This window comes from Heterocephalus glaber, unplaced genomic scaffold (genome assembly GCF_053883595.1).
Source record: "Heterocephalus glaber isolate CG9 unplaced genomic scaffold, H.glaber_assembly_v1.0 deba00001610, whole genome shotgun sequence".
Taxonomy (NCBI): Eukaryota; Metazoa; Chordata; class Mammalia; order Rodentia; family Bathyergidae; genus Heterocephalus; species Heterocephalus glaber.
The window spans coordinates 30,901,612-30,914,605 of record NW_028258381.1 but is presented as its reverse complement, the minus strand read 5'-3'; the positions used below and the strand labels follow the sequence as shown (position 1 = coordinate 30,914,605).

At 36.5% G+C, this 12,994-nt stretch overlaps 1 protein-coding gene across 1 annotated transcript; it reads left to right on the top strand.

Moving 5' to 3' along the window:
- Positions 1–1,483: 1,483 nt before the first annotated feature.
- Positions 1,484–9,346, top strand: LOC101715521 (putative G protein-coupled receptor 141). The gene is given in 2 exon segments (XM_087196406.1): positions 1,484–2,054; positions 4,209–9,346. A coding segment is annotated over 1 exon segment (888 nt). The 5' UTR covers positions 1,484–2,054; positions 4,209–4,242; the 3' UTR covers positions 5,131–9,346.
- The last annotated feature ends 3,648 nt before the right edge of the window (positions 9,347–12,994 follow it).

The following is a 12,994-nucleotide window of genomic DNA, read 5'->3' as shown; positions in this document are numbered from 1 at the left end:
CCATGGCCCTCTCTAAGGTGTCTCCCAGGAAAAATGGTGGCAGCAGCTTCCAAACTGCTCCTGCTGAGACCTGCTTGACTTTGTCTTCTGAAAACTAACAGAGGCTAATCATTTGTTTCTACCTTACCCTAATAGTTTGGAAGGGGGAAAAACTATACTTAAAGAGGAATTTTGATTCTGTAGAATTTAAAAATATGCTTCCAGTTGAAAGTTAGTTCCATTCCAAAAATAAGATTCCAGGGGAGAAGGTGGAAAATTCAGCCATAGATGTTTAACATGCCTCTCAGAGACTATCCGAAATTCCTCACATTGTGTGCATCATGGTGCAGTGGGAATGAAAATTTGGAACAGGGGATCTTGGTTTTCATCCATATCTACTTCCTAACCAGATCTGTAGCCTTGTGATAATATCCTAAACTCTGAATTCCGCAGGCTTCATCTATTAAATAAAATTGCACTCTTCGGGGGTAAATAACTTCTAAGCTCTCATATTAAGGATGTACTATTTTTCTTTAAACTATTGTCACTTTCCCAAGGAGAAGGAGCTGAATTCTGACCATGATAGAAAGTGCGGAATATATGGACTCTTTTAGCTGTGTTACAAATACAATATACAGACCGTGTAGCAGAAATCTATGTCATTGATGTAAACAATTCATTTGTGTTTGACTCATAGGCCTGAATCATAGTTGAGTTTTATTTTATTTTCCAATGTTGGTTTCATCCAACTTATTTCCCAGTTTGTCCTTCATCAGACAAGCAACCCCTAAATATAGCATGGTTTCTATGGGAACATACTTTATCCTGTAGACTCCAGGAACACATTTTATCTGAAAAATAAGGATTGTCAGATAATATGTTCAAATCTGGGCCTACAACCCAGATTTTTGTATCTTTGAATTAATTTGATTTAAGGGGAGATGTTTAAAATTGGTTGAAAAATTGGTTCCATATGAACTTTTTCCAGTTGAGTTGAGTTGGTACAAATCCGACTTTCATAAAAAGAGCTGAAATTTTATCTTTCATTGAGATTTTTTCTCAAAATAATTAAGCATATGGCTCCATTACATTTGAATGCTATTGTTTTATATCTTTGTGGCCACAAGTGCTGTTGGGTGATCAGGTAGCAGATGGTGCAGGTAGGGATAATACTTGCTTTTTTTTCAAAGCAAATGTGAATTTTATCAGCTGGTACATAAATGTAGGCCATTATAAACATGCATTACAGGTGGTAAAGTTTCAATTCTTTTTAATTTCCATAGCTGAACAATAATAAGATTTGAGCTATGGTTACTTCCAACTATTGGAGGCGTGTTGTTTCTTTGCTGTCTTTGTTTTCTATTAAGCTCAATACTTCATTAAAATTAGGCTTTGATCTCATAGGACAGTTCAAGATGTCTATGAAGTTAGGACTGAAAGTGAGAAGGTTCATGTAAGAAAATGAAAGACTTTGGAAATAAGAATGAGCCTTGTTGAAGTTACATTGCCAGAGGATCAAGCTTCCAAAGAACCATATCTCCAAATGGCAGATACAATGAGAGAAGGGAGATTTTAGAAATTGGAAGTAAAGTATATAAATATTTTGAGCTCACCCTGAGAATACAAAAGTCACACAGAAAGTACTTCCCCCTTAACATTCACATTGTTACTCTGAATGTGAAATATTTGGGAAGTACATGAAAGTAGGAAGAGAAACAACATTGGAAAAAACCATTTAATTTTTTTCACATTAATGAGGACACTAAGTCATTGAGAAGTGAAGATGAAAGTCTTCTAGAAAATAATTTTCTCTCTGTGTCACAACACACAGTAGTGATAAACATCCGTTTGTGGCTTGGATGGTTTATCATGACCCATTTTGGCTGCTTAATTTTGTCTAAGACTTGAACTTCTTCTCGGTGAGTACATCATTTGTTCCATGAATTCGCCTGACTGCTGTGGCATCTGGAGTCTTCGTTCCAGCAAACTGGGCTTATTGCCTGCGTGATGTAGACCCACAAAGGACCAGCACACCTTAAATCACCCTCAGAAGCCAATCATAAGAGGAAGAGATAGTAAGTAGTTTGGGTGGCCATTTCTTTTTGGGTACAGTGAGTATCTAAAAATTTCAATATTTGGCTTTAATGAACAAAACCCATGTAGAATTGTAGGCTTTTGAAAGGTGATATTAGGAATGGTGTTGTGGTCATAAGGGTAAAGTCTTGAGGGAAAAGAAAAGTGATATCTAACTTCTTCCTTCCCTATGAACTTACCTTATGAATGTAAATATCTGTCTGATGAATCTGAGAGGGAACAAAAAGAATAAAATCTTGTGTCTTATTTTTATGTAATATCTTTGTGTACAGTGTAGAGTGAAAAATGATGTTGAGTCAGAGAATCTGTTAGGTTCTTCTTGGTTTTGACTTAACATCTCATAAAAATCTTGCAAATTAGCTATTATAATTCTGTTTTTTATTGCAGAAGAGAGAACTGTAGACTTAAATATCTGCCCATTATTAGCCAGGAGGATGTGGCAGTGTTTCCCAACACTGCCTTAGGTGGTGTGTCCATTTAAACTGTGGAATCGATCAAAAATTTAGGTTTTCATTGCTTTAAAATAATTTCAAACATAAATCATGCCTGCTCAGCCTTGAACAAAATTTATAACTAAATCAATATCATCTTTGCTGTATACAAAATTATATTGCTTTACGTAAAAACCTTATGTGTATGTACTTTATTAAAATGCATATTTTAACATGTAATGCAAGTTGTAATTATGTTTATAAGTTACAATAAAATTTTATTGAGGGTGCTAAGTATGCTAGATCTCATATGATTTTTTCACAAACAAAAAAAAATATAATTATTCTCTCCAAGAAGATTCCATGGCAGCCAAGGCAAAAGTCTAAGAAATTTGGATTTGTTCTGTAGGATAACTTCTCATTCGGATACCAATGATTAGATTCTGCCCTAGCCAGGTGGGCAGGAGCTCTGTGGGGAAATAACACAGACATTTCTGCAGACAAAAGCAAGCTATTGCTTCCTGGAACTCAAACTGCCAGAACAAAGGTCTAAAAAAGTTTTTGAAATAGTCAGAGATTTATAATATACTTATTGATGCAATATCAATTGTATGTAAGCTCACTGTGGATCTGCCTCTAATTAGAACAAGGAGAAAGGTACAAAAAGTGTTCTCTTGCTTTAGCTTACAAATCATAACATTTATATATATTTTTAAATTCTAAAACTGTCTCAAACACACTGACTCATTGAATTTTTAAAATAAATCTTTAATGCAGGTGGTACAGCTTTTCTTATTTCTCAGATAAATTTTCATGAAGCTAAAGGCACTTATGTCCAGTCCCTCAGCAACTAAGTGGCAGGACTGGCTCCTATTTGCACGATGGCGGGTACCCAGTGCTCTGGCTTCTTACTGGTGCAGGATCATTGTCCCTTAAACTCACAGCTGCAAGACTCAAATAGCAACTAACCCACTTTTGTTTCTTTTTTTTTAACTAACCCACTTTTAAGCTTTGTCTTTCCACCAAATTATAGCACCGCAGTGCAAGAAAAGATTCAAGTCCAAGAGGAGAAGGGTGCAGGAAATATGTATTAGAAGCTGCTCCTTGTCTAAAAGCTGCTCAGAGAAATTACTCGAAAAAGATGTCTGGGGCACCTTTTTACAATAATTAATATGATTTATGTGGTTTTTCTCTATACTATCCCAAATTAGTTTGCTTGACAGTAGGACAGTTGACCTTCATAAGCTTGACCTGAAGGTGTACTGAACGTATATGATCCGGATTTTATTTAAAATTTTGTCATTTTGTTCATCATGAATTTTTGCATTCACTTTGGTTTTAAAATATTTCATTAAAATTTTATTTATTTGGGTAACTGAGTTGTTTGGCCCTTCCTTAAGTTTTGCACCTGAAGCTAATGTATCTCCTGCTAATTTTTATCCTGATATATGTATAGAAACATGCCTGTCTGTAGAATACCGAGGTGCACAGCTCTGAGCTTGACATTTAAACTTATTTTTGCTATTTTATTTCAGTCTCTTCTATATTTTCAGTATATTTGAATTATTGGATAGAATCTCTGATAAAATTTTTTGGCTTGTAAATAATTGTCTAGGATTGCAAAATTCAATACCATAAATGCTTAGGCTATATACTTTCACCTACTATATATTCATCACAACTTTGTAAACTTTTTGATTTAAGGTTTTATGATCTTCTAAAATCCTCGTGGCAAAACATGGAGATAATCAATGCAACCATCCTGGCAAATGTCTCAAACACAGAGTTAGGACAATGCGATATGTATTGCAGGATTATTCTGATAATACTCTACGGCGTGGTTTTACTTGGTGGCACTACTGGAATGGTTATGATGTCATGCATGATGTTTAAAAGGAACAGCCAATCAGTGGTTGCCACATTTGTCCTCAATATCATAGCACTGCACTCCATCCTGCTGGTGAGCCTTCCCTTCAGTGTCAGCTATTACTTCTCAGTCACCTGGGGCCTTGGATCCTTTACTTGCCGCATGGTCAGCAGCATCATTTACAGTCATATGTACTTCACCTTTGTTTTCTATGTGGCCATTGTCATCTTCCGATTGCTCATCTATTTCAAGAAACTTCAAATGCAACAGTTGAAGAGGCACCATGCAGTAGTTTTGAGTGTTACTATTTGGACAGTGGGTAGCCTCATTTTTTTGCCAGTTTTTTTTTTACAATATGGCACAGATCCGAGGCACTCAGAACAACAGCGATGCTTTGAGTTCTACAGAGATCTCAACCGCAGGGAAACTGTTATCATGAACTACTCGATGATTGTCATTATGATGACCATGGTTGTGATCCTCTTCCTCTTACAGCTGATTGTCATCTTTCAGTTGATAAAGGCTCTGTGGCCTGATATGTGAGCCCATCAGGAATATAGGGCCCAAATCAAGAGTTTCTTCTTCCTCCTAGTAATAGTTGTTTGTTTTATACCCCACCATGCATTCCGGATACATTTTATTCAAAATTATTCAGAGAGAGAAAATCCTAAATTAGTTCTTTACAATGAAATCTGTGTTGCTTTAACAACTGTCTGCTGTTTGGATATGCTGTGCTTCACAAGTGGAGTGATCCACTAAAACTTTCTGTGTTGCTTTCTTGATAATCATGTTCCCCATCGTGACAAAGTCATTCCAGCTGAATAGGAGCTGCTGTGATTGGAAAATTTTTCAAATTTTCTGCTCATAATCATCAAATTGTTAGGTTGCTCTTAATCAAAACTGTCTTTCTACAAAAAGGCAATGAGGAGCGATCATTCCTCTCTCCTTGATGAACACTATCATTCCACATTTACAATAGCATGTGCTCAATCTCTTAGCTCTACATAAATTGACCAGATCATCCTTTTGTTTTTTTTTCAGGCATTACTTACTTTATTGTATTTATTTATTTTTACATATGTATTTTATTAATATATTTGCAGTACATAGTGATTACATTCATCATGAGGTGTTGGTACAAGTACATAACACATCTTAACTCTTTTAACTTCTCTTCCCCTCCCCCTTCTCCCTTCTTTAGATACCTTTCTCATTTGCAAAAGCTTTATCTTCCTGTTTCCTATTATACATCTTTTATTTTTCTCATTAAATTATTTGTACTTTGGATTTCTCATGTAAGAGAAACAATGCAATATGTAAGCTTGTGTCTGATCTATGTCACTTAACATCATGGTCTCATGGTACATCCATTTTCCTACAATGGCTCACATTTATCTATCTTCATGGCAGAGAAGTATTTCATTCTGTATTAATACCTCATTTTCTTTACCTAGTCACCTGTTGATTGACATATAGGCCTCATCCAAGATTTAACTAATATGAATTGTGCTGCTACAAATATAGATATGCATGTATCACTGTGATATGATACCTTTAACCCTTTTGAGAAGATCCCTAGAAAGGGAATAGATGGGTCAAATGGAATATTTATTTTTGATTTTTTGAGGAATGTCTATAGTGATTTCCACAGTGGCAGTACTAGTTTATGTTCCCACCAACAATGTAGAAGGGTTCCTTTTCTCCATAACCTGGCCAGCATTTGTCTTTTGATAGGCATTCTTTCTGGAGTAAGATGGAATCCCTGTGTCATTTTACTTTGCATTTTTCTAATGGCCAGAGGTGATGAACATTTGTTACTTCTATTTATTGGCCATTTGTTCCTCTTCTGAGAAAAGTGTCTGATCATTTTAATTGCCAATGTTTTGATTGAATTATGTTGGGGGTCTAATTTTTTGAGTTCTTTATAAATTTTAGTACTCCGTCTGAGGAGTAACTGGCACAAACTTTTTTTGCTTCCTGTAGTTTTTCTCTTCACTCTGTTGGTTGTTTCCTCTTCTGTTCAGATTCTTTTGATATAGTCCCATTTGTTAATTCTTTATGTTATTTCTTGTGCAATTGGAGTTCTGTTAAAAGTCTTTACCTATCCCTATGTCTTCCTGAGTTTTACCTATTTTCTTTGAGCAGATTAAATGTTTCTGTTTTAATATGCAAGTCTTTGATTCATTTTGATTTTATTTTGGTGCACAGTGATAGATACACATCTAGGTTCAATCTTTTGCAAGTGTGTAACCAGTTTTCCCAACACCATTTGTTAAAGAGCCTATCTTTCCTCCACAGTATGTTTTTGGCACCTTTGTCAAAGATGAGGTGACTGAATGTGCCAGGGGTTGTTTTGTGCTGTGATTATTTTACCTAAGCACAGGGTTTTCCTTGTATATTTGCAGACATTTGCTTTTTCTGAGTTCTGATTTTAGAATGTTCAGTGTAGTTCAATTCTGATCAAAACATAGCAGGAGTTTAGGAAGCTGAGGTCATTTCCCAGACTTACCTGCCCAAAAATTAAAGAATAAAAAAAAGTCAGAAAAAGTGGGAAGAAATCAGATTTAGTCTATTGGAGCCCAAATATTTGAGACTATGAGACCCTATGTGATTTTTTTCTAGGCACCCTGTACAACCATGTAATGTTATATAATTAAGTTTAATGCCAGTATCAGCTAAGGCTCCGTAAAAACAATCAAGACAGCCAATTTGGGTTCTACTTATACAGAAATTGACATGCACTTACTTTTCTTATAATAACAGTACCTTTAAGGCCACATTTCATGAACCACATACCCAAATCATGCCTTACTGGCTAACAAAGCAGCATAGTTCATATAAAGGAGTTTTGGAGCTGTTTGGAATCAAACTGTGTTCAGGAATTAAGATATTTCAGGTGAAGCATTTACAATGTATGCCATGTTTCTTGTATTGCAGGGCTCTGGTGGGGGTGAACAGTATAACAACATGTGTGAAATAATACAGTACCTGGCATGTGGAATTCAGAATGACATTACTTGTCTTTCTTAATTCAGTAACATCTTTTGGAACAAACTTTTAATGCAGGTCCAAAATCACACATAGATATATAGAAATACAGATAGAAATATATTTTAAAGGCTTGGAGTGTTACTGATCTCATGCTTTACTAATAACGCCATTATTAAATAAATAACTACATGAATTTTTTTTCTATTTTTGCCATTATCATTACTATAATTATGAATTATACTTCAGGATACTATAGCAGAACTATTTTGTAATTCTGTTGTCACAGAACAAGATAAATAGCAGTATATTTACGATACAGTTAGCCAATTATTTTAGGGGACATGATAAGTATGAGTCTCCTCAAGATAGACTGGGATTTATTTACTCAGCACTCAATTTGCTTGAGCATAGGTTCTATGAATTTCTTTTTAATATGATAGACAACCTCTAAGAGAACTTCCAATTATCCTTTGCCTCCTAACATTCACAACTCTGTGAAATCTCTTCATTCTTCATTGACTTATGACTAGAATAGAGAAGAGGAAAGAGATTGTCATTAGCGATGTTAGATTATAAAAAGGCTATGGCCATTTTCACTATGTTGGTTCTTCCTACCCAGAAGCAAGGGATGTCTTTCCATTTTTTAATATAATCTTTGATCTCTTTTTTCAGAGTGCTATAGTTTTCAGAGTAGAGGTCTTTGATTTTTTTTTGAGGTCTTTGATTATTTTCATCAGGTTGATTCCTAGGTAATTCAATTTTTTGGATGCTATTGTGAGAGGAATTGTTTTCCCCATTTCTCTCTCAGTGAGTCTGTTTTTTGTGTACAGGAAAGCTATTGATTTTTGTGTGTTGACCTTGTATCCAGCTGCTTTACTGAATTTGGTGATTAAGTCTAGAAGACTTTTGTGGAGTTCTTGGGGTCTTCTAATTAGAGTATCATGTCATCTGCAAATAATGACAATTTGACTTCTTCATTTCCTATCTTCATTCCTTTTATTTCTTTCTCTTGTCTAATTGCTGTGGCTAATGTTTCCAAAACTATATTGAACAGGAGTGGTGACAGTGGACATCCTTGTCTTGCTCATGATTTTAGTGTGAAGGATTTCAGTTTTGACCATTTAGTATGATATTGGCTGTTGGTTTTTCATAGATGGTTTTTATCAGATTGAGGTAGAGACAATCTATTCCAATTTTTTGTAGGGTTTTTATCATGAATACATCTTGGATTTTGTTGGATGTTTTTTCTACATCTATTGTGATGATCATATGGTTTTTGTCCTTGGCTCTATTAATATAGTATATTACATTTATTGATTTGAATGAACAGACATTTCTCAGACAAAGTAGTAGAAATAGCAAATAAACACGAGAAAATGTTCAACATCACTGGTCATTCAAGAGATGCAAATGAATGAAAACAACGCTGAGATTCCATGTCACCCCAGAAAGAATGGCTGCGATCATGAAGTCAACCAATAACAAATGCTGGCAGGGCTGTGGGGAAAGAGGAACCCTGCTCCACTGCTGGTGGGAGTGTAGACTAGTGCAATCACTGTGGAAATCAGTATGGCCATACCTCAAAGAACTAGGACTAGAAGTCCCATTTGACCCAGCTATTCCCCTGCTGGGTATCTTTCCAAAAGAATTAAAGAATAATACCACAGTGATATATGTGCACCCATATTCATAGTGGCACAATTTGTAATAGCTAAAACTTGGAAAGGGCCCAGTTGGCCATCAAATGGAGACTGGATAAAGAAAATGTGGTGTTTTTTTTTTTTTTTTTTAAATGAAGTACTATTCAGCCCTAAAGAATGAGAAATTAGAGACATTTATAGCTAAAGGGATGCACATTGAGGTGATACTCTTAAGTGAAATAAATAGGACACACGTGTAAATACCGAATAGTTTCTCTGGTATGAGAAACTGAAAGTGTAAATAAGGACTGAAAGGTGTAATAGGTAATGTGAAATAGATGAAAAGGGGCAAAGGGGAAGGGGAAATGGGAGGGGTAGGGGAGAGGAAAGAAGGGAATAGAATTAATATGAGAAAATGAAAAAATGGAAACAAAGCCTTTGTAAATAGGGAGGGATGGAGGGGTTGAAGGGAGGGCAGGGGAAAGGGGAAAAATAAGAACCAAGAGAGATTATGTAAAGGTACAAATTTTCAATATGAATGTCATTATATTGCATCCCTAAAATGTTATATTGTATCAATAAAATTAATTTTTTTAAAAAGGCTGTGGCTTCCATCTTGGGCAGTTTCTTTCTGTTTCGGTTGGCCTCATTCTGGAAGAAGCCAAGGGATGAAACAGGCCTGTGGAGAAGCCCATGTGTCAAAAATTATGGAGACTTCTAGCAGACATGTAAGTGAGTTTGGATATGAATTTTCTGAGATCCACTACTACTAGTAGTCATGGAGTAGGCATGGAGGTGATTCCTCTCCCATTGAGCTCTCAAATGACTATAACCCTGCCTGGCACATCGCTGCCTCATGAAAGACACTGAGCCAGGATCACTCAGTTAAACTACCTCTAGAATCCTGATCTGAATCTGTGAGATACTAAATGCTTGTTTTAAGATCTTTGTGTTTTTGGATACAGCGTGTTATGGTTTGAGTTTAGATGCCCCCCCGCCCAAAGCCTTATGTGGTCATAGGCTTGATCTAGAGCGTGTGAAGTTGAAATTGATTCATGATGCAATGCTAGGCTCAAGGGCACTAGGATTAAGGGTGTGAGTGCTACCTGCCCTAAGTAGTCTGAATAAGGTAAAAGGGGCAGGGAGACACTATTAAATTCCCCTTGTAACCTTTGTTGCCTTGTGCAACCCATGTTGTTCCTCCTCTGCAATGCTTGTTTGGCATCCCAGAGTGATTATGAATTGAAACCTCTACAAATTGTAAACCAAGTAAACTTCTTCCCTTTTAATTTTGGGTGTTGGGTACTTTGTCTTAGCAATGAGAGAAAAGTAACTAACACATAGTGCTACTTTATTTATGCAGAAAAAGATAACTAATACAGTAAGCTAATTTTTTACATTTGCAGAATCCCACCACATAAAGTACTAAGTCTGATGTTTACAACTCACTAGGCTCTGCCTGATCCACTTGATAATAGCAAACACATTTGTGCTTCTTCTCTAAGAACAAAAAACCTGTATCTGCTATTGTATTAGAAGCTTTAGTTTAGTTCTTGAAGAGTAGGGGTATGAATATATGATAGTATTAATTATGATCAAAACATATAGTGAGTTTTTAACTAAGAATAAAAATATTAGAGTAAAACACACATTGCCATTAAAACCTCTCAAAATACTCCCTCTGAACATATTTATACTACTGTTCTTGCCACTTTGTGAAGCAGTTCTGGAAGTCCTCTTTCATGACTGTCTTTCTAGGTGTGATCAAAAATATGGTGAATGCAGCTGTCCCATGCCATCCAAAGAAAAAGCAGGCTTGTGAAAACGTAATATTGTGTCCTTATCCACCTTATTTCCCAGATCTGGCACTGTGCAACTTCTGGCTCTTCCTCAAAGTCAAAATGACCATGAAAGATAGACATTTTGAATCAGTTCAGGACATTGAGGCAGTCACAACAGCGCAACTAAAGACACTTATGAAAGAGGACTTCCAGAACTGCTTCTGAAAGTGCAAACAATGATGGGAAAGGGTTGTTCAAAGCAAGGGGGAGGACTTTGAGGAGAATTAATGGTAATGTGTCTTTTATAGTAGTAAATTTGAAAAATTCATACATTCACTGTATTTGGTGACCACCCTTTGTACCTAAAGATACTATGATAGCTTAGGGTAAAAATTGCAAGGAAGATGGGGGGGAGTAGGTAGGGATGATTAGTCAAGTTGACATTGAGACAATGGCTCTCCAGGTGTGGATCTCGAATCACCAGTAGCAGCACCTGTGACCTTGCGTTTTGTTCTGTTTTCTGCTGTTAGAGCAAAATACCACAGACTGGAAAATTTGCAAAGAAACTAAATTTATTTATTCTAACTCTGAATATTGGGAAATATACTATCAAAGTGACATCTGGCAAGTGTCTTCTTCCATTATCCTGTAAAGGAGGGCAGAAAGGCAAGCGAGAAAGAACCAGAGAAAGCCAAATTATTTTCATAACAAACCTGCTCTCAAAATAATTAATCACTTTCATGATAATGGCATTAATTCATTCATGAAGGCAGAATTCCCATTACCTAATCACCTTTTATTAGCCCCTACCTCCCAGTACTATTAGGGGAAATTAAATTGTCCCCAATTAAGTTGAGTAATTAGACCCAACTTTCAATATTATGGGGAATTAAATTTCTAGCACATTCAAATTATGGCACCTTGTTGAAATGCAAATTTGTGAGCCCTCCCTGAGATCCACTGATTCAGAAATTCTGGGTGTGGGACCAGAATTGTGATATGAGTAAGCCCTCCTAGTGATTCTAATGCAAGCTAGTGTTTGAGAGGCACCATAGTAATTTCAATTGATAGTTTTAAAAGGTACACAGACAAATTGCTCCCATGGAGGGGTAGAATCTCTATCTCCTATCGTTCACTGTGAGTGGAATTTGTGACTACTCCAGCCAATGGACACATGGGAAGTGATCCTGGGCCTACTTCCAGATTCACATGCTTTAAGATACTGTCAGCCTCCGTTTTCTTGTGCACACTGCCTCTTGGAGCTTGAGCTGCCATGGAAGAATCTGACTTCCTGCTGAAGAGAATACCTGGAGATGCCTGAGGCTAATAGAGAGGAGGGGGAGATGAGCCAGACAAGACAGGTCTGCTAGCCACAGCACCAGGCACATGAATGAAGCGGTCTTGGGCCTTCCAGACCAACACAGCTGCCACTTGAATACCTCCCAGTGACCTCAGTCTACCCACATGATGCAGAGAAATTGCCCACTCAATCCTGATGAATTCTAGATCCATACAATGGTGCCGTAAATGCAATGGTTGATTCTAGGGATGATAATTGCCACATACATAATTTAAAAATTTCTGGTTGCCATATTAAATATTTAGAAAGAGATAAAATTAACTTGAATAATATAATTTAATCTATTTTACCAAAAATATTATGTAAAAGCATAACCATATAAAAATCATTGGCAGGATATTTTGCATTTTTTAATTTGTATTAAGATCCTCAAAATGTGGTATGCATCTAATGCTATAGCACATCCTAATTCTGAGTAGCTATTTCAATCATCATGCATAGCTACTGGCTAATATATGAGACAACACAGGTACAAATCATCCAGAGATTTTCTAGATGGGCCTCAGGACACTTTCCTTATGGGATGCTGGGCCTGTTATCTTTCTGATAGTTTCCCTCTAAAGTAGAATGGAAAGAAGCTACTCCACTCCAGGGAGGTGACACAAAAATTATATGAAATTATATAACATGCAATTGACAGGGCCCCCAGCATGTAGCAGACTGCAGAAGTGGAATGCTATTCTTTTTACTATGTTTACTGTAGATACTGTGAAGAGGAGGACAAGGAATAGACAACTGGGTAATCAGGTGCCCTGCAATGTTCCTGGATGGGACAGGCTGAGTGTTCCCAATATAGCCTTAGTTTTCCCTCCTGCCTGTGCATCTCTGCATCCCACTAATACCCGATCTTA